This window comes from Schistocerca serialis, chromosome 8 (assembly GCF_023864345.2).
Source record: "Schistocerca serialis cubense isolate TAMUIC-IGC-003099 chromosome 8, iqSchSeri2.2, whole genome shotgun sequence".
Lineage (NCBI taxonomy): Eukaryota > Metazoa > Arthropoda > Insecta > Orthoptera > Acrididae > Schistocerca > Schistocerca serialis.
In genome coordinates, this window is record NC_064645.1 from 350,756,938 (window position 1) to 350,779,388 (window position 22,451).

At 42.4% G+C, this 22,451-nt stretch overlaps 1 protein-coding gene across 2 annotated transcripts in view; it reads right to left on the reverse strand.

The window, feature by feature from the left end:
* Positions 1-12,065: 12,065 nt before the first annotated feature.
* LOC126416464 (serine/threonine-protein kinase Sgk2-like) overlaps positions 12,066-22,451 on the reverse strand; it is a 111,472-nt gene continuing 101,086 nt past the window's right edge. Inside the window, exon 9 of one of the 2 annotated variants that reach the window (XM_050084201.1) lies at positions 12,066-14,393. In XM_050084201.1, the coding sequence (XP_049940158.1) occupies positions 14,217-14,393 (177 nt within the window). In that variant the 3' untranslated portion in view covers positions 12,066-14,216. The remainder of the gene's footprint in view (positions 14,394-22,451) is intronic. The other variant, XM_050084200.1, reaches the window with a different exon arrangement.

Genomic DNA, 22,451 nt, shown 5'->3' on the forward strand with positions numbered 1-22,451 from the left:
TGTTACCAACTGTTCATCTAAAATTGTGGGCCATGTGTTTGTGGCTATTACAGCGCCATCTACCACACAGCGAAAAAAGTAGTCCAACTAAAACATTCATATTTCTTTACGTACTACACGAATATGTAATAAAAATGGGGGTTCATATTTAAAAGAACGCAGTTGATACCCGTTTGACCTTCGGCAGCGCCATCTAGCGGACCAACCATAGCGGCATCTGGTTTCCCCCTTCAAGCTAGACAAGTTCCGTTCTTTGTAGTTTTTTCGTTTGACTCTTATTTCGTAGACACACACACACACACACACACACAGGGTGAGTCACCTAACGTTACCACTGGATATATTTCGTAAACCACATCAAATACTGACGAACCGATTCCACAGACCGAACGTGAGGAGAGGGGCTAGTGTAATTGTTTAATACAAACCATACAAAAATGCACGGAAGTATGTTTTTTAACACAAACCTACGTTTTTTTAAATGGAACCAAATACGTAATCAGTGCCGTTTGTTGCGTTGTAAAATCTTAATTACATCCGGAGATATTGTAACCTAAAGTTTACGCTTGAAACCTCCTACGTTCAGTTGTGTGTTGTAACAAACACGGGCCACGGTCAGCGAGCAGCATCTGCAGGGACATGTTTACGATGACGACCGTGTTTACGAGTGTGGCTGTAGCGCACTGTTGTAGTTTGGTCTAGCTGTCGCTGTGTCCGCATGTAGCGCTTGCTGCTATTGTTATTCTGCATTCGTCTCCGCACGCAGACCAACTGTAGTACACCGTGTTACCAGACGTCTGTGATAGTGTAGTATTGTAGGAACTGTGACCATGGTGTATTCGAACTCTGAAAAGGCGGAGACGATACTCATCTATGGCGAGTGTCGACGAAATGCAGCTGAAGCCTGCAGGGTGTATGCAGAACGATACCCGGACAGAGAGCATCCAACGTGCCGCATGTTGCAAACATCTACCACCAACTGTATGCAACAGGTATGGTCGTAGCACGCAAACGGGTCCGTAACAGGCACGTCACAGAAGAAGCGGCTGCAGTTGGTGTGTTAGCTGCTGTTGCCATGAACCCACACATGAGTACACAGGACATTGCGAGAGCCGGTGGACTGAGTCAAACTAGTGTCAAGCGCATACTGCATCGTCACCGCTTTCACCCGTTTCATGCGTCGCTACATCAGCAATTACGTGGTGATGACTTTAATCATCGAGTGCAATTCTGTCAATGGGCATTAACAGAGAATGCGTTGCAGTTCTACCTGTTTACCGATGAAGCGGGTTTCACAAACCGCGGGGCAGTGAATCTACGGAACATGCATGACAGCCCGTTCTCCCGATCTTACACCTCTGGACTTCTTTCTGTGGGGTACGTTAAAGGAGAATGTGTACCGTGATGTGCCTACAACCCCAGAGGATATGAAACAAGGTATTGTGGCAACCTGCGGCGACATTACACCAGATGTACTGCGGCGTGTACGACATTCATTACGCCAGAGATTGCAATTGTGTGCAGCAAATGATGGCCACCACATTGAACATCTATTGGCCTGACATCTACTACATCTACATCTACATCTATACTCCACAAGCCACCCAACGGTGGGTACTTTACGTGCCACTGTCATTACCTCCCTTTCCTGTTCCAGTCGCGTATGGTTCGCGGGAAGAACGGCTGTCTGAAAGCCTCCGTGCGCGCTCTAATCTCTCTATTTTTACATTCGTGATCTCCTCGGGAGGTATAAGTAGGGGGAAGCAATATATTCGATACATCATCCAGAAATGTACCCTCTCGAAACCTGGCGAGCAAGCTACACCGTGATGCAGAGCGCCTCTCTTGCAGAGTCTGCCACTTGAGTTTGTTAAACATCTCCGTAACGCTATCACGGTTACCAAATAACCCTGTGACGAAACGCGCCGCTCTTCTTTGGATCTTCTCCATCTCCTCCGTCAACCCGATTTGGTATGGATCCCATACTGATGAGCAATACTCAAGTATAGGTCGAACGAGTGTTTTGTAAGCCACCTCCTTTGTTGATGGACTACATTTTCTAAGGACTCTCTCAATGAATCTCAACCTGGTACCCACCTTACCAACAATTAATTTTATATGATCATTCCACTTCAAATTGTTCCGCACGCACACTCCCAGATATTTTACAGAAGTAACTGCTACCAGTGTTTCTTCCGCTATCATATAATCATACAATAAAGGATCCTTCTTTCTATGTATTCGCAATACATTTGTCTATGTTAAGGGTCAGTTGCCACTCCCTGCACTAAGTGCCTATCCGCTGCAGATCTTGCATTTCGCTACAATTTTCTAATACTGCAACTTCTCTGTATACTACAGCATCATCCGCGAAAAGCCGCATGGAACTTCCGACACTATCTACTAGGTCATTTATATATATTGTGAAAAGCAATGGTCCCATAACACTCCCCTGTGGCACGCCAGAGGTTACTTTAACGTCTGTAGACGTCTCTCCATTGATAACAACATGATGTGTTCTGTTTGCTAAAAACTCTTCAATCCAGCCACACAGCTGGTCTGATATTCTGTAGGCTCTTACTTTGTTTATCAGGCGTCAGTGGGGAACTGTATCGAACGCCTTCTAGAAGTCAAGAAAAATAGCATCTACCTGGGAGCCTGTATCTAATATTTTCTGGGTCTCATGAACAAATAAAGCGAGTTGGGTCTCACACGATCGCTGTTTCCGGAATCCATGTTGATTCCTACATAGTAGATTCTGGGTTTCCAAAAACGACATGATACTCGAGCAAAAAACATGTTCTAAAATTGTACAACAGATCGACATCAGAGGTATAGGTCTATAGTTTTGCGCATCTGCTCGACGACCCTTCTTGAAGACTGGGACTACCTGTGCTCTTTTCCAATCATTTGGAACCTTCCGTTCCTCTAGAGACTTGCGGTACATGGCTGTTAGAAGGGGGGCAAGTTCTTTCGCGTACTCTGTGTAGAATCGAATTGGTATCCCGTCAGGTCCCGTGGACTTTCCTCTGTTGAGTGATTCCAGTTGCTTTTCTATTCCTTGGACACTTATTTCGATGTCAGCCATTTTTTCGTTTGTGCGAGGATTTAGAGAAGGAACTGCAGTGCGGTCTTCCTCTGTGAAACAGCTTTGGAAAAAGGTGTTTAGTATTTCAGCTTTATGCGTGTCATCCTCTGTTTCAATGCCATCATCATCCCGGAGTGTCTGGATATGCTGTTTCGAGCCACTTACTGATTTAACGTAAGACCAGAACTTCCTAGGATTTTCTGTCAAGTCGGTACATAGAATTTTACTTTCGAATTCACTGAACGCTTCACGCATAGCCCTCCTTACGCTAACTTTGACATCGTTTAGCTTCTGTTTGTCTGAGAGGTTTTGGCTGCGTTTAAACTTGGAGTGAAGCTCTCTTTGCTTTCGCAGTAGTTTCCTAACTTTGTTGTTGTACCACGGTGGGTTTTTCCCGTCCCTCGCAGTTTTACTCGGCACCTACCTGTCTAAAACGCATTTTACGATTGCATTGAACTTTTTCCATAAATACTCAACATTGTCAGTGTCGGAACAGAAATTTTCGTTTTGATCTGTTAGGTAGTCTGAAATCTGCCTTCTATTACTCTTGCTAAACAGATAAACCTTCCTCCCTTTTTTTATATTCCTATTAACTTCCATATTCAGGGATGCTGCAACGGCCTTATGACCACTGATTCCCTGTTCTGCACATACAGAGTCGAAAAGTTCGGGTCTGTTTGTTATCAGTAGGTCCAAGATGTTATCTCCACGAGTCGGTTCTCTGTTTAATTGCTCGAGGTAATTTTCGGATAGTGCACTCAGTATAATGTCACTCGATGCTCTGTTCCTACCACCCGTCCTAAACATCTGAGTGTCCCAGTCTATATCTGGTAAATTGAAATTTCCACCTAAGACTATAACATGCTGAGAAAATTTATGTGAAATGTATCCAAATTTTCTCTCAGTTGTTCTGCCACTAATGCTGCTGAGTCGGGAGGTCGGTAAAAGGAGCCAATTATTAACCTAGCTCGGTTGTTGAGTGTAACCTCCACCCATAATAATTCACAGGAACTATCCACTTCTATTTCACTACAGGATAAACTACTACTAACAGCGACGAACACTCCACCACCGGTTGCAAGCAATCTATCCTTTCTAAACACCGTCTGTACCTTTGTAAAAATTTCGGCAGAATTTATCTCTGGCTTCAGCCAGCCTTCTGTAGCTATAACGATTTCAGCTTCGGTGCTTTCTATCAGCGCTTGAAGTTCCGGTACTTTACCAACATGTCGGGACACACTCTATTCCACTCCGTAATTAAAAACAGAAACCACGTGTGTACGTGTACCTCACCCCTCATGGTAATGTACATGTGTGTCAGTGAAAAAGACCAATAAAAAGGTGTTAGCATGTGGACGTAATGTGCTGTTCCAGTCTCTTCTGTACCTAAGGTCCATCACCGTTCCCTTTGGATCCCTACATAATTCGGTGCTCTCCGATACACACGATCAAACAGCGGAGGAGTGGTACTCAAGCGTCAACTTTAGATTGCAATATCTCCGGATGTAATTAACATTTTACAATGCAACAAACGACACTGATTACGTATTTGTTTATATGTTCAGATGTGCTAACAAAACTAACGTGGTTCCATTTAAAAAAACGTAGGTTTGTGTTAAAAAAACATACTTCCGTGCATTTTTTTATGGTTTGTATTAACCAATTACACTAGCCCCTCTCCTCACGTTCGGTCTGTGGAATCGATTCGTCAGTATTTGATGTGGTTTACGAAATATATCCAGCGGTAATGTTAGTTGACTCACCCTGTGTGTATATATGAGAGAGACGAAATACCCTCAGACTTCAAGAAGAATGTAATAATTCCAATCCCAAAGAAAGCAGGTGTTGACAGATGTGAAAATTACTGAACTATCAGTTTAATAAGTCACAGCTGCAAAATACTAACGCGAATTCTTAACAGACGAATGGAAAAACTGGTAGAAGCCGACCTTGTAGAAGATCAGTTTGGAATCCGTAGAAATGTTGGAACACGTGAGACAATACTGACCTTACGACTTATCTTAGAAGAAAGATTAAGGAAAGGCAAACCTACGTTTCTAGCATTTGTAAACTTAGAGAAACCTTTTGGCAATGTTGACTGGAATACTCTCTTTCAAATTCTAAAGGTGGCAGGGGTAAAATACAGGGACCGAAATGCGCCGTTTCTGTGAATATAGAGACACCAGCGACGAAAATGGCTTTGAGGGCGAAAATAAGGGTTATCAGTCAAAGGAGCAGAAAGCGGCCATACACTAGTCTGGGCGATAGTTATTATGGACCAGGAATCGATGACATCCTGTTAAGTTTGAGGATTTGTCCGTTTTCTTATACGATAAATACTCGTCAAACTTTAAGCGCGTTTTTCTCAATACCATGGCTTTCAGCAGCGTTGTTGTAGTCTACACTAGAATTTTCATCCGATTTGAATATATTTTTTTTTTGTCTCACTTTAAGCAAATTGAATTCTCTTCAGTTCATGGTAGCCGACTGTTTTTTAAGTTGATGTTTAGAATTTTTTTGGCAATAAAGAGGGGTCAAAAACTACCCATTTTTTAAAAATATCTATAACTTTACAAATATCTTACAATGAACTAAAATTACATCCATAAAGATCCAGGCGATATGTTAATTTCACGTTTCAGAAAACCACAACCGGATCTACAGCGACAACCGTCGCCCTACCTCCTTTCAGAGATCCCTAAGGAAAATCCCAATTACCCAGTGAATATATTAATATTTTTCAATAAAAATACCAATAAAAACTTCATTGTATGCTTTATTCGTTGCAGCAAACCCCATTTGTCTACAACATTCCAGTACAGAGAAAAAAACCTGAATTTGAGTAATATTTTCGTCTGTCACCCTGTCGTTCGTCCTTAACGTCAATAGCAAATCCGGACTCCACTTCTCAGGGTACTTCATGGTTCCTGAATAACTCAAAAATCTAATGTAAAGAAACGAAACAAAACGAAAATAACTACAGAAACAAGTTGCAGCCATATTGTCACACCACTTCTGACCAGCCAGGCGGCCATATTTCACACACAAATCGCATGTGATCCATCAGATCGAACGGGTTTTCCACGTGATCAGCTACGGATCACTGCGATTTGTCCACACGCGTTCAATCTACGAAGTGATCACTCACCTGTGTGACAGATTATTGTGATCCACGGTCAGTGTGTGGGAGCCTCGAACAAACTACTTGGCCAATTTCTGAGGCGGCATTGTTTTAATGATAGGAATGACATATTTTAAATTAATAGTTATGTTGCATCTCAGTAGCACCGTCTAGTGACCATACAATGTGACAGCTGTAGCAGCTGACTGCTAACACTGTAACATGCCATAACATAAATGTTTTGAAATTTATACCAACCTAGAGGCAGTGACGGCAGTTTACCAGTATGCACTTGACTATTCCTGACATTATATGCTATGTGAGTAATGGCCCCATCATTGAGTTCCTGCACAGAATTCACTCAGTTTAACAGAGTTATTTTGCTCTTTGCCCTCGAGCACAACGATGCTATGCTGCACTGTTCCGGCAGCAGTGTCAAAAAGCATCAAAGTGCGATGTATTGTCTGAAGGAGGTCATAGTATTCTATGTTGAATGTTTTGGTGATCGCATATTATGGGCTTCAACACTGCTGTGAGGGTATTTTCATGGAAACAAGGGTGACTGTTAACAAACCAACTAAATTAGAATTACATTATTATTCTGTAAAGAGTTGCTGGAGACCATGTGCCCCTTATACCTAGGGTTGCCATGTCTAGCTGGGGCCTCATCGAAACACACTGAGGTGGGGGTGTAGAAGTGAAATAAAAGGGTTTTTATTTAATTTTTTACTTTTTATTTAGAACACAATTACATGGAGCTTTTTGTAGCAGAAGTAGTTAGTACATCACACTGTTCGGAAGATTTCACCTTTTTCAGCACGTCTTTTTCCCTTTTACGTATTTATTAAAAACTCCATATAAGCCAGCTTGTAGTTGAACTGTAAGTTTGATTTCACAGTCCCTGGCAGCAGTCTATTTTTTTCATCACTCCATAATTTGCTTGCATCGTCAACACGACATGCAACACCATATGTGAGATAACATTGTCAACATAAACTTGTTGACATAAATAAAACTAACTGAGGCTGCATTTACATTTTGCAATAACAGATGTCATTACTTCAGTACTTGAGACAAGCTCATAATAGTATTTTGCAAAATCAGGCAAAAATTGGCCCTTCTCAGGATAAGAAGGTACATAATTTAAAATTTGTCAGTGGAGTTCTTGCTCATTCTGTATTTATTTATCTATGGCAATTAGTGCATCACTTTGACTTTGTTTTACACATACCACATCACTCAGAAACACTGATGTGTCGACAGAAGTGCCGACACAGTGTTATTCTGAGGGGGCCGATATGCACGCTATAAGCTCCCGCAGAATATCTTGAAGTCTGAAACAGGACGCTCAATGAATGCAATAAAGAAAAGTACGTTGCTTTTGGGAATACTTAACTTTACTCCATCCTTGTTGTATACATCGTTCTTGTTGAGACATGCTTTAGACGATAATTATCAATTGCTATGTAAGGCTAATGGCGCCTTGCTAGGTCGTAGCCATGGACTTAGCTGAAGGCTATTCTAACTATCTGCTCGGCTAATGAGCAATGCTTCGTCAGTGTAGTCGCTAGCAATGTCGTCCGTGCAACTGGGGCGAGTGCTATTCCGTATCTCGAGACCTGCCTTGTGGTGGCGCTCGGTCTGCGATCACAAAGTGGCGACACGCGGGTCCGACATGTACTAATGGACCGCGGCCGATTTAAAGCTACCACCTAGCAAGTGTGGTGTCTGGCGGTGACACCACAAACACTTCAATACAGATAAGGCGACTGATAATTAAATCTAAGCTTTTTATTTCTTATACAAAATTATTACTCTGTTTTATGTTTTTGACACCACATTCATGAAGAGCACTATGGATCTGCAGAACAAAAATTTACATAGAATGGACAAAAATATGGAAACCCCCAAAATTCAATGTACTATCACGCACCATACGGCGTAGGAAAACCATCGGCATTCGAAACAGCTTCCAGTTGTTTCCAAATGGATAAATACAGGTCCTGTATGGTTTTCAAGTACATCTTATACCGTTCTTCCTGCAAAATTGTCTCAAATGCAGGTAACTAAGATGGAGATGGATAACCACCATGTGACCTTGTCTCCAAAGTAGACTACAAAGGATCAGTAACTCAGATAATGTCACTATGGTGGGCAGGGGAGATGTGACAATTCATCTTCATGCTCTCAAAACCAGTTCTGGACAATGCGAATTGTGAGAACAGGGTCCCTGTAGTCTTGGAAAACGTCATCACCATTGGGGAACAGTGGCCCAGATCAGGTAAAATTGCCACATAACCCTCGGCAGTAGTGCGACCTTGCATAGTACCCTCGTGACCCATGGATTACACGATACAGCTGCCCAAATCATCGCCGAACTTCCACCGTGTTTCACCCTCGGGAAGCAAAATTGGCCCGAAGTTCAAAAGAATGTGAAAGTCTCTTTGGCCCAACTGATAAGTCTTCCACTGATCACATCTCAGTTTTACGATTTTGACACCACGATTTCCCACTATGGGCGTTCGCCTCATTGATAAGAGGCTTTAGAATTTCAGCTTGCCCTGCAATCCCCAGCCTATTGACTACCCATCATGTTTTCGTGCTGACAGGGTTCACAAATGCAACACTGAGTTCTGCAATGACTTATGCATGTCATCCTCTTATTTTTTGTCACAGTCCTCTTCAGTGACCATCTGTCATGATCAACCATGTTGTGACTCGGTGGATGACAGTTTTCCACTTTCACTGCTTGCAGTATAAACTTTGAATATGTTGCCTGTTGAAACAGCAAATAAATCACCTACCTCGGTTACGGGAGCACTCACCGAACGAGCACTGATGGTTTGCCCGTGTCTGAAGATACTTTTCTCAGACACAATGCACTCCTACATAGAACACTGATCTGTCCACAACTAACACTTTCAGCGTGTTGAGGACAGGGCACAGGCGTCGTTTGTGGTAAAAAAAAAAAGTGAAACCTTCAGGCTTGGCTAGCATCTGCATTTATGTACAAGCATGCAATGTTTCCATATTTTTTCCAACCCTAGTATCTGATCTCTGCAATACTCAGAGTACAAACAAATGGATCAGCCACAGAGCTGTGGGGATATAATAAGCTATTAGTGAAGTTTCAACCTCATTTATCAAACTTGAATCAGTTGTTCTATTGTCAAAACTGGTCTAGCAATGGCAGATGTGTGTGTGCCTTTTCAGGTGCGCCGATTTGTTAGAAACACAGAGTTATCGACTTGTTCTGCAGTTTATTTCAAATGTCATACATATATCATGCAAGTCAGCAAAGCAGGGATGATACAAAATGTAAGACAGAGGCCAATTGGAGTAAAATGACAATTATAAGAGGAAAGAACAAATAAATCTGAACATACATGGAATTGTGTTATAAATTTAAAAAAATATTCTTCCATGGGTCAGCTGCTCATTGGTAAACATTTTAATTAAAATAGGGGCAATTAACTTTACATAATCCACGATTTCAGCAGCGAATATGCTCAATTATCTCCACAAGGTATCAGTTCTTTCGGAGATCAAGAACAAATATGGATTTTTATTTTATTTGTAACAAAATCAATTTGCAAAATCACTACTAATACGATTAAGACACATTTCTCTGGAGACACATTGTCTGTCCAGTACATATCTTCAGGAGACATAATTCCATTACTTTCGTGACAATTATGTCCATTCCCAAGAGATATATTCTGGGGAGGAGGAGCACGTCACACACACTCTAGGATGAGAGGTGATTACCTGTCACCCTCACACTGGAATTTCACCTTCTTAATGCAAGTACTGCTCAGGTATTCTCTCTCTATAATTTCATAGATTTCTCGAATAAGTTTTCCTTTTGATACCCATTTCTTTTGAAGACAGTAAACAAGTTTGAAATGTATGACTAAAACAATAAATGTTACACAGGACACTTTGCATTCAGTTCACCATCAATATTATATAGCACCACCTGACATTTACACACTTATACTCCTATAACAACAATATTATGAAAACAATAGTTGCTACTCACCATTTAGCGGAGAGATGCTGAGTGGCAAATAGACACAACAAAAAGACTGCCACAAAATGAGCTTTCAGCCAACAAGGCCTTTGCAAAAAATATACAAAACACTCATACGCACAGTCGCACGCACGCACGTGTGCACACACACACACACACACACACACACACACACACAACCAGTGTGTGCCAGCAGAAGTTAAGATGTCTGTCTTCTGCCAGATACTATGGTTGTGTGTGTGTGTGTGTGTGTGTGTGTGTGTGTGTGTGTGTGTGTGTGTGTGCCATCAATTTTTAACAAAGGCCTTCATAAATTGTTACATTCCACCCTGTATACTTCTGAAGTGTTGCATCAATTGTATCTAGACCTCTTAGTTTACAAATTTGTATTATCTAAAATGCTAGTTTTCACTAAAGGAGTACCCAGTATGTATGATCTAAGCTATGAGCGATAATAGAGATATTAGCACAACAACAAAAAATTAATTTATATAAGCTGTGGTTATGTTGCACACTTGCCACATGTGACCCAGTTAATAAACGCATTAAAGTGCTTCAGCTTCAAAAGTTAAGAATATTATGCAGAATAAATCACTGCAAAGAATCCTCTCACAGAAGTTGTATGCAGACAAATGATGTGGAAAAAATTGTGGGATAAATGACTTGCCTAGTATCTTTAAACTAGATCTGGTGAGAACAGAGCCCATAAAACATGTGTCCCTCAAAATAAAGGAAGAGATAAAGTACAATATTTATACCAATAATTCTTTTCCAAATTTGAACACGTTGTATAAAAAAGAAATATTTCTAACACACAAACTCCTATGTCAACAAAAATAATCAATTTTGAAAACGTAATTGTATAGATAAAAAAAACCTATGCTCACCAAGTGGTGGCAGGAAAACACACATATAAATTTATATAAATTTGAAAGATATCGGCGCGAGTGGCTGCTCCTCCTGGCAGGAGGCTGAAGGGGATGGAAAAGGGGTGAAGGAAAAGGACTGGTGAGGTTTAGGAAATAGCCAACTTTTCCAAACTCTCCCCATTTCCTAAACCTCACCAGTCCTTTTCCTTCACCCCTCTTTCTTCCCCTTCAACCATTCTGCCAGGAGGAGGAGCCACTGGCTCCAAAAGCTTGCAAATTTACATACCTTTATGTTGGCATTCTCCTGCCACCACTTGCTGAGTAGAGTTTTTGCCTATCCAGTTACATTTCATAAAGTACTACATTACTCATGACTACTGTTACTTTATTATTTTCCTTTTTCTCCAGTTTCTGACAAGTTAAGTTTTATCAAATTCTGAAAATAATTTTAAAAGTTTAGATGATTCTGAGTTTTTGAACCCCTCTACATTCCTCTGTCACACCCATGTATTTTTGTTTGTAATGATAACTATTTATATTTCTTGGTGTAACTGTTATACCTAATGTTATCCCTGTGTTTGTGCATAACAAGTTACAGGTTTGTTCCTCTCTTCCTTTAAGTATCTAGCTGCAAGGTGAAGAAAGTTATGAGATAAGTTCTTTTACAAAAGCTATAAGCATGCTTTATTGTTTTAGGATGCATGCAATTATTCTGATGTGATAATTCTATTCACTGTGGCACAAGAAAGATGCGTCAGAAACTATTTTGATCAGCTATTTTTTTTCAGAAGATTCTGAAGACAATTATGGTTACAAAGAAAATTTTGGTATGTTGTTATTTTATTCAACAATCATAAACTTGTACTTTATTTTTTTTAATGTTGCATCTGGCTCAGTAATACATAACAAAAAAGATCATTTTTATAAACAACTAGAAGAACGACAAACTATTCTGTGAAACAATTTATTTTTATTTAAGAAAACAATACTGCATAAAGTGACATAGTACAAAAATATTAAATGCAATGAATATGCACATCACTGATGAACTGTATTACCAGTACTTACATTAGATTTACAAACATTTCTCTTCCTTAACTTTAAAAACTAGGAAAATATTAATGTCAGGTATGTTCTGTTTTCATTTAGAGGACAAAAAGGTGGCAAATATCTTCTGGTAAATATGCCAACATTTTGCCCACCTGTGCACAGCGAGCACAATGATAAATCGAAAACTGTATAAACCACATTTCATGTTACAGTGTGAAATAGTAAAAGAATATTGTCTGAAATGATAACACACATCAGTTGTGCAAAGAGGTAAAAAATGAAGTGCAAACAGTAAGCAAAAACTTCAGTGGTACAAGATCTGCCACGTTAAAAAAGATCAGATAGCATTTGTATCTTTAAAATGCAATAACTTCATAAAATTTTATATAAATAGAAGTAAAAATATTTTATTTTTAGTATCTATTAAAAATAGAAAATTATATATACATAACAGCAGTTTGTAGTTTACACAGCATGAACATTGCTGGAACTACAGAGAGGAACTAAAGTGAACACTAATATAACAGATCTGCAACAACAACCACAAGAGCTGTTAAATACCTTTAAACATAAATGTGCCATCAAATAATAACTATAAGAATGAAGGTTACAGTAATCAAGATGCTTAAATTTGAACGCACAGTATCTGCAGCAGAAACAACTAAGTTAAAAGTCCACTTAATGGGAGTGGAGTAATGTATTAAATAATGTACATGTTGCAAACTACCACAATTTATAGAAATTGATACTCTGACTCAGAAATACATTTCTACCCAGACATTTCACAAAAAATACTTTATAAATTATTAATGTGTTTCATCAAAGGCACTATGAGAAAGCTATCAGAGTTTGACACTACATTAATACACCTTTATTTCTTCACACAATTTTAAAGTATCCACTTTTAAATGTAGAAATTACTTCTCTCATTTAAATCTTCCTATCTAATTTATCTTGTAAAACAGCACCACTACATACTTTATTTGGCAAGCACCCATGTGCATAAACATGGGAAAAGGGCATTTGCGTATTTGCATTACTGTATCGTATAAATTAATACTTTCAATTTGGAACAAATTGACTATATGATCAGTTTATGCGAGAATTGCTATTGTTCTGGCATTTGTAGATCATTTATAAGTACTAGTTTATGCACAAATAATAATAAATAATATGGCATTAAACATGAAAGACGAATTATTGTCTTTATATGAAGTCCACCCAGATGCTTAAGGATCCAGGAAGACATTATGAGTAGATTATGAAAGCATCACAGTTCTTTAATACAGTACAAAAACGTGTTACTACTGCTGAATATGTGACTGCAGTTAATACCTGCATTTGGAATGGCAGGGTGAAGTAACCACAGGTTTATTCTAATGTAACTACAGTATAAACAAAATATTGTTATAGTTTACTATCACAGTCTCACTATCACTTAATGTGATAAGTATGCGAAAATGATTGATGGTTGGAAACATGGGGAACCATTTCGAAGTTTATGTATTGGACTAAATGTCATGCTAATGATTTTCCATTTACAAAAACTGGGTAATTTTTTGCAGTCATTCCTTCTGGGAAATATCAGGAAAATATAAATCACAGACATTCTATGTTACAAAACTAGATCACTGACAGCATGGAATGTACTGGACTTTCTTCCAGTTCCTTTTTGGCAAGAAGGATATGTATGTGCACTGACAGTGACTCGAAGTTTCCAGTCTGATGATAATATACAGAGCGCACTATCAAATATATTTAAAACTATACTGTCTGCTATCAAAATTCACACAAAACTGCAGTATAAATGCATTAACTGCAGAACAGCAGACTTCTAGGAAATATCAGATCTAGCACACATGCGTGCGCGCACACAAAATGACTGCCACTCACACGTTTACTCTGTCCCTATATTCTCTGAATTTACATTTCTCTAATCCACAGAAATGTGTGTCTGTTGTCCTATTCCCAGCACAGACTGGTTGGTTGCTCACTTTCACTGAACAAAAGTAAAGGAGGAAAAACCATTTGACCTACTAACAACAAATTCAATCGTCAGAGCATCTCATCTGTAGGTGGCGCATAAGAGAACCCTGCAAAAATGTCATCTGGTATCCGCACACTGGCTGAAAGAGCAGATCCCTTCCTATGAGAAGCCGATGTTGCTACTGATGCTGGTACGGCCTCACACGTGAACTCTGGATCAATGTTGTGCAGGTCTAAAACATCGCTCTGAAACAGAATTTAAAAGAACAATAGAATAACAACCGTGTTGTGTTGGATGGACTCACCATCAATGACAAAATCTAAGGGTGATTGCTTTCACACCTGCATATGCTCGTGGATGTCCACATGCATTTGTTCACACATTCCATATAGTTTTTCAGGACACCTTTGGCTACTATCCTACACAATGACATGTACTAGAGATTCTGAGTTGCAGGCAGGCACAACAATTAGACACTCAAACGAGTTAGTAGGGGGGGGGGGGGGGAGGGGGAGAGAGAGAGAGAGAGAGAGAGAGAGAGAGAGAGAGAGAGAGAGAGAGAGAGAGAGAGAGAGAGAATTCATGAAATTTATATGAATTGATAGAATGCTCACAGGTTGTTGCAAAAAATTAAGTTTTAAATTCATTCTCTGCAGCCAACATAAACTGTACATAAAACAGAACAATTACTACATTCAAATTTTAATAGCAAATGAATGTACTTGATTAACTAAATTACAGTGTTGCACCTTTCGATTGAGAGTGACTGAAAATCTCTACTAAAGCCTTAAGATTCTGCAATGAAATTTTAATAAGTCATTCAATTAGTTTCATTCAGTCCCACCTTTGGTTCTAGTTTTTTTAACTTTTTCATTGTATCTGGCCACCTTGTACAACTTCTAGCTTTGAGATAAGAATGGGAAATGAATACAGAAAATATGAGGTTAAGTGACAACTTGAAGCCCATAGGTAAGGTTGCTTTTTTGCAGAACTTTCAGTACGACAGAGCGCACTGATAAATTTTTGAAGCTTTTGTCAAACACAGACAGTGAAAGAACCGTCTGACTCGGACTGTGTCCCAATCATAATCTAGAGCATGCGAAGAGTCCCATATTGCAAAAGTGGGGCAATGCTTGTTAACTCATTGCAACACAACAAGCAGAGCTATAGTAAGAAGTGCAAACCGTGCAGTATTACAGCACCCTGAAAGTCATTCTGCAAAGTCTACAATACGGAGTAATACCATGCAACATCCGAGCTCAGCTGCTCCGAGGTGTTCTAGTAATGATGAGAACTGCAGGGGCAGGGAAAACTGTCCATAACTGAGACATCAGAGTGCAGACAGGACTGCTGATACCTATGGTTAAATGTGACCACATGGTACCTAACCTGCTACAGTGACATGATGTCTGGCTTTAAATACCTGTTTCAGACAACTCATCTTCAGCGTCCGGTCATTCTGCCTGCGACACTGATCCCGATGGAATGACAGTCTCATTAGTTACAGGTTAGCTCTGCTTGCTGTGTGTCTGAAGACTGAAGACTTAAAACTGTAAGACTGCAGCCTGCCAGCTGTGATTGGATTCATCGCACCATGCTGCCACTACCGACGGGTCACATCCATGACTGAGAGAAAATGCAGACCAACTGGGCCTTCCTGTGGCGAAAGGCCGAACCGACTAACCTGCTACCTTCGGATTGCTGGGTGGAAACCTGAGGGCTGCCTCCCAGGCTGCACATGTACCGCTTTCCTGACAGTACATTAAATGTTGTGAGGGAGCACTGAACTTTCGCCTCCACAGCAACCGCCATCCAGAAGATGCTGTGAGTACAGGTATAAGGATGCATTCATCTTTGAAAGTGCTGAGGCCTCTTGTCTACACAGAGGCGTGTCCACAGGCTGCCTTGCTGGACCCCTTTACCACCCCCCGCACTGCCTCATTATTAGGCAGTGTGCCTGACCTGTGGAAAGCTATGTGGGCTGCCAGAGTGCTGTGTCTATCACTCATCGCCAATCTGAGCAAATTGCCTGGTCCATTTCCTGCATGCCGGAAAAGACAATATTCATTGCAGCATTCATTTCTATAAAATGCTATTACAGGTACTGCTGTTACACTTACACCTTATCCCTTGGAGTTCGGTCTCCAACACTTATAACATCACTGCCTCATCTGTCCAGCCTTGGTGCCCACTGACCTGACCTGACCTGACCTGACCTGACCTGACCTGACCTGACCTGACCTGACCTGACCTGACCTGACCTGACCTGACCTGACCTGACCTGACCTGACCTGACCTGACCTGACCTGACCTGACCTGACCTGACCTGACCTGACCTGACCTGACCTGACCTGACCTGACCTGACCTGACCTGACCTGACCTGACCTGACCTGACCTGACCTGACCTGACCTGACCTGACCTGACCTGACCTGACCTGACCTGACCTGACCTGACCTGACCTGACCTGACCTGACCTGACCTGACCTGACCTGACCTGACCTGACCTGACCTGACCTGACCTGACCTGACCTGACCTGACCTGACCTGACCTGACCTGACCTGACCTGACCTGACCTGACCTGACCTGACCTGACCTGACCTGACCTGACCTGACCTGACCTGACCTGACCTGACCTGACCTGACCTGACCTGACCTGACCTGACCTGACCTGACCTGACCTGACCTGACCTGACCTGACCTGACCTGACCTGACCTGACCTGACCTGACCTGACCTGACCTGACCTGACCTGACCTGACCTGACCTGACCTGACCTGACCTGACCTGACCTGACCTGACCTGACCTGACCTGACCTGACCTGACCTGACCTGACCTGACCTGACCTGACCTGACCTGACCTGACCTGACCTGACCTGACCTGACCTGACCTGACCTGACCTGACCTGACCTGACCTGACCTGACCTGACCTGACCTGACCTGACCTGACCTGACCTGACCTGACCTGACCTGACCTGACCTGACCTGACCTGACCTGACCTGACCTGACCTGACCTGACCTGACCTGACCTGACCTGACCTGACCTGACCTGACCTGACCTGACCTGACCTGACCTGACCTGACCTGACCTGACCTGACCTGACCTGACCTGACCTGACCTGACCTGACCTGACCTGACCTGACCTGACCTGACCTGACCTGACCTGACCTGACCTGACCTGACCTGACCTGACCTGACCTGACCTGACCTGACCTGACCTGACCTGACCTGACCTGACCTGACCTGACCTGACCTGACCTGACCTGACCTGACCTGACCTGACCTGACCTGACCTGACCTGACCTGACCTGACCTGACCTGACCTGACCTGACCTGACCTGACCTGACCTGACCTGACCTGACCTGACCTGACCTGACCTGACCTGACCTGACCTGACCTGACCTGACCTGACCTGACCTGACCTGACCTGACCTGACCTGACCTGACCTGACCTGACCTGACCTGACCTGACCTGACCTGACCTGACCTGACCTGACCTGACCTGACCTGACCTGACCTGACCTGACCTGACCTGACCTGACCTGACCTGACCTGACCTGACCTGACCTGACCTGACCTGACCTGACCTGACCTGACCTGACCTGACCTGACCTGACCTGACCTGACCTGACCTGACCTGACCTGACCTGACCTGACCTGACCTGACCTGACCTGACCTGACCTGACCTGACCTGACCTGACCTGACCTGACCTATGACTGTTACAGCTCGTGTACAGAAGTGGGCCTCTTGACATCTGCCACCATCCAAGAAATGGTGTTCACTACCCAGACATTGTAACAACTGGTCATCACATCGACACTGCCACAGTCAGCTTCGCTCATCATTTAGTCTGCACAGTCAGCTTCGCTCATCATTTAGTCTGCACAGTCAGCTTCGCTCATCATTTAGTCTGCACAGTCAGCTTCGCTCATCATTTAGTCTGCACAGTCAGCTTCGCTCATCATTTAGTCTGCACAGTCAGCTTCGCTCATCATTTAGTCTGCACAGTCAGCTTCGCTCATCATTTAGTCTGCACAGTCAGCTTCGCTCATCATTTAGTCCTCACTTCAGAATGAAGGGTGGTGAGTGAGAAATAATTTTTGTAAATTGTTGCAGGTGTTTTTGTTTCACTGTATAATTTGTTGGCCATGATAGATTGCACAGATGCTCATTTCAATCTGAAAGTAACTCTGGTACAACACTGCAAATCTCCTGACCTGTCTGCATTCACAGGCAATTGTCACAAAATGTATTTGACACCTGTCGGGTGTGAATTTTGTGATCTTTTTTATCACAAGTTACCTTGCAACAAGACTGTGCCAGTCAGACATTTTACTTGCTGATGTTTGAGTCATGTGGTGCGGGACTGTAACAAATGTACATGGGCTACGATTAGCCATAAGAATCAGTGTAACCGCTTTTGTTTTGTGAACCTTATAATTTGAACATGATGTTCAATTCCCTAATATTGTATATTCTTTGGTTAGGCAGTGGTATGGTATGCAATACGCCAATGGAAAAATGCTTTGCTAATAAGAGTGGTTCTCTTGCTGCTATGATGGAACAGACGTAGATTACAAGACTCACTTGAGCAGGAGTGGGGAATTAGAACATTACAGAAGCCAGGCAAAAGCACTGCAAGCTGACAATGGAAGACATAACTGTGTTTCTCAGAGATGTTTTAGCTTCTGCCAAGTTCGGTGGTTGGTTTGACTAAGATGCCTTTGTATGGTCAGTTTGCAACTAATTGGGGAAGCTATAGCATGTCACCTAACTGAAACTTTGCAGGATGCACAAACATTTCAACATTTGGCTGAGGTGTTACAGTAGATGTACCGGAAACACCACAGATCTTTCTTCTTTAGGGAAAAATTGAAGAAATTAACTCAGAGGTACAACGAGTGGATTGAGTCATTCTCGGATAGTATCCAAAGACTCAATGTTCAGACACATGAGCTGACACGAAATGAAGAAGTAAGTATGGTCTTACACCAAGAAACGGAAAATATGGTTTTCTACATGTTTTTTCATGGCATTCCTGCTGGAGTGTCACATAGGTTGTTGTTGTTGTTGTTGATGATGATGATGATGATGATTTATGGTGGAGGGCGCTAAACAGCTAGGTCATCAGGGCCCTTCCATTAATGTTATACGGAAGAAGATCAATAAACTGGAAAAAGTTTGATCCCACCACAGGAAACATAAAGCAACAACAGGTAGGTGAGGTTCAGAAAAGCCCGTAACAAGACCCCAGCGAGGCACAGTGGGATAACTAAATGAAATCATCGAGAAAATACCAGTAAAGATGCTCTTAAGAAAGAGACAAATAAGCGTGGCTGGATGACGACTTAGAAATAGTACGCGACCCAGCCACTCTGTCACACACTAAGATTGCACACCAAGTATTTTGGCAAGAATTCCAGACACCGCACAAAATTTTAAGACACGAACAACACTCACCTTGTCATCAGTTAAAATAGAGGGAAGATCCTGTGGGAGACCCAGTCAACCCTCAGGTCATCATATAAAACACACTCGGTTAAAAGATGTTGTACTGACAGTTGTGTACCGCATCTCTGACATACTGGGGGCTCCTCCCGATGTAAGAGGAAACCGTGTGTCAACGGACTAAGCCGAGTAAGGACTACTACTTCACACTGTCGCAAGTGGAAGGTGGTGATCCATAGTCGCACTGAATTCTTGATGGAACATAATTTATTGTTCCTCACTTCCAGCCACTGGGACTCCCACCAACATACGGCCTTCCTGGTCACAAATGAAGTGACAGCCCGCTGGGGAACTGAAGAGCTGGCAGGAGGAGGAAGGGAGCAAGTCTCTCTAGCAGCAGCATCAACGAGTTCGTCTCCCTGGATGCCTATGTGCCCAGGAACCCAGCAAAAAATGATTTCCTTGTTTTGCCTACGCAAGAGAAGGAGAGTGTCCTGCACTTGTTGCACCATCTGATCTGCTGGGTACATCTGTCCAACAGCGAGAAGGGCACTTTGAGAATCAGAGCAGATGATAAATTTTTTGTCACGGCGCCATCTCATCTCATCTCATCTGCTCCATTGCCTTCAGGATAGCAAACAATTCCGCGTAATAAACTGAAAACTGCTCTGGGAGCTCTATCCTGAAGATAGTGTTGGGGAACATGACACAACAACCGTAAACATCTCCCTGCTTAGAACCATCTGTGTAGACGGTAATAAAATCTGGGTGGCTACGTAAAATTTCATTAAATTTAATTTTAAAAACATGGTCTGGGGTACAATACTTCTTGTAAGCAGTCAGTTCTAAAAGCAATGTAGACCTTGGTAGTAGCCAGGGGGATGCACTACTACACCCCTGGCTTTGGACCTTAATGCCTCCCACCTGTAATAATTCAAGGCTCTCCCTTGCATGGATCGCAAATGGTCGTGTCGCTTGTGGTCGATGATCGAACGGCCGTTCCAGTGGCGGCTGAACACAGTAACTGGATGCTGGTGACGTAGGAACGGACAATGCGCTATATGCTTGGCGTACCACAAGAAGAAGACGTCGAATAGACAGCGGTGCCTCACCAGCCTCCATACACAAACTAAAAACAGGGCTCATGCGATAGGTCCCTGTTGACAGCCTAATACCCTCGTGGTGAACTGCATCCAGCATTTTAAGGTATGAAGGCCTCGTTGACACATAAATTTGGCACTGGTATTCAAGCCGGGGTCGCTCAAAGGCTTTATAAAGTTGGAGCAGACGTGCTCTGTTGGCTCCCCAAGACCTATGACTAACACATTTAAGGATGTTTAAGGCCTTGAGACATTTCAGTTTCAGTTCTTTAAGGTGTGGCAACCATGTTAACTTCTCATCGAAGATAAGACCCAGATACTTCACCTTTTCGCTAAAAGTGAGATCGGTGTCCCTCATTTTTAAAACGGGCAAATTAAACAGACAGCGGGAACAATTAAAAGAAACACAAACTGTTTTCTCTAATGAGAATTTAAAACCTGTGATGCGAGGCCATTCCTCCAACCATCTGATCGTCAGATGCAATTGCCGAGTAACTGTGGTGAGGCTGGAGGATGCGCAGAAGATGGAGAAGTCATCCACAAATAAGGAACATAGTACTGGATGTCACACTGTGGTTGTAATACTATTGATTGCGATGATGAAAGCCGTGACACTTTAAACACTCCTTTGAGGGACACCATGCTCATGCTTAAAACAGTCAGACAAGACATTCCCAACCCTGTATCTAAAATATTTGTCTGAGAGAAAGGACCGTATGAAGGTCAGTAGATGCCCATGGAATCCCCACTGATGGAGACGCGACAAAATATTATGCCTCCAGGTAATATCATAGGCCTTTTCCAAATCGAAGAAAACACCGATAAGGTGTTGCTTACAAAGGTAAGCTTGTAGAATTGCAGCTTCGAGCACGGTCAGGTTATCGAGAGTGGAACGATACCTCCTGAACCCACAGTGGGAGGGACTGAGTAGGGACCTGGTTTCCAGAACCCACACCGAGCGCCGATTGACCATATGCTCCAGTGTCTTTCCTACGCAGCTTGTCAGGCTAATATTATGATAATTACCAAGGTCTGACCAATCCTTTCCAGGTTTTAAAATTGGGATTAAAACAGATTCCTCCCACGAGCTGCGACGGTTGCCAGTTATCCAAATTTTATCGAAGAGCTGAAGGAGGACTTCCTTCGGCCGTCGGTCCAACTGTTGTAACATGCTGTAGGTTATCTGGTCATTTCCAGGGGTCGTATAAGCAACTGACAATGCAGAATCCAGCTCCCACAGAGAGAAAGGCTAGTTGTATTCTTCCATGTTGGTGGAACAGAAATCAAGATCAGCCTTCTCCTGTGCCTCCTGATATTGATGGAAGGTGGGATCCTGGCTGGGATTGGCTGTAATGGATTTATATGATTCAGCCATTGTCTGAGCTATATCCGTTGTTGATGTTACAAGAGACCCCTGTATTTGTACAGCTGCTATTGGTGGTCGAGAGTTGTGCCTTGAGATCCTCCTTATGGCTTCCCATACTTTGCATGCAGGTATGGACCTATTTATGGAGTTCAGGAGCTCTTGCCAAGACCTCTGCTTACTCTCCCGAAATATTCTCCTCGCCTTTGCACGTGCCATTTGAAAGTTAGCAAGATTCTCATCTGTAGAGCATCGATTGAATCTGCGCATTGCTACCCTCCTGTTCCTGATTGCAAATCGACACTCATCATTCCACCAAGGGACAGGTCGCCTCCTAGCACTTCCACAGACTTTGGGATGGAAGCATCAGCAGCATGGTGAATTGC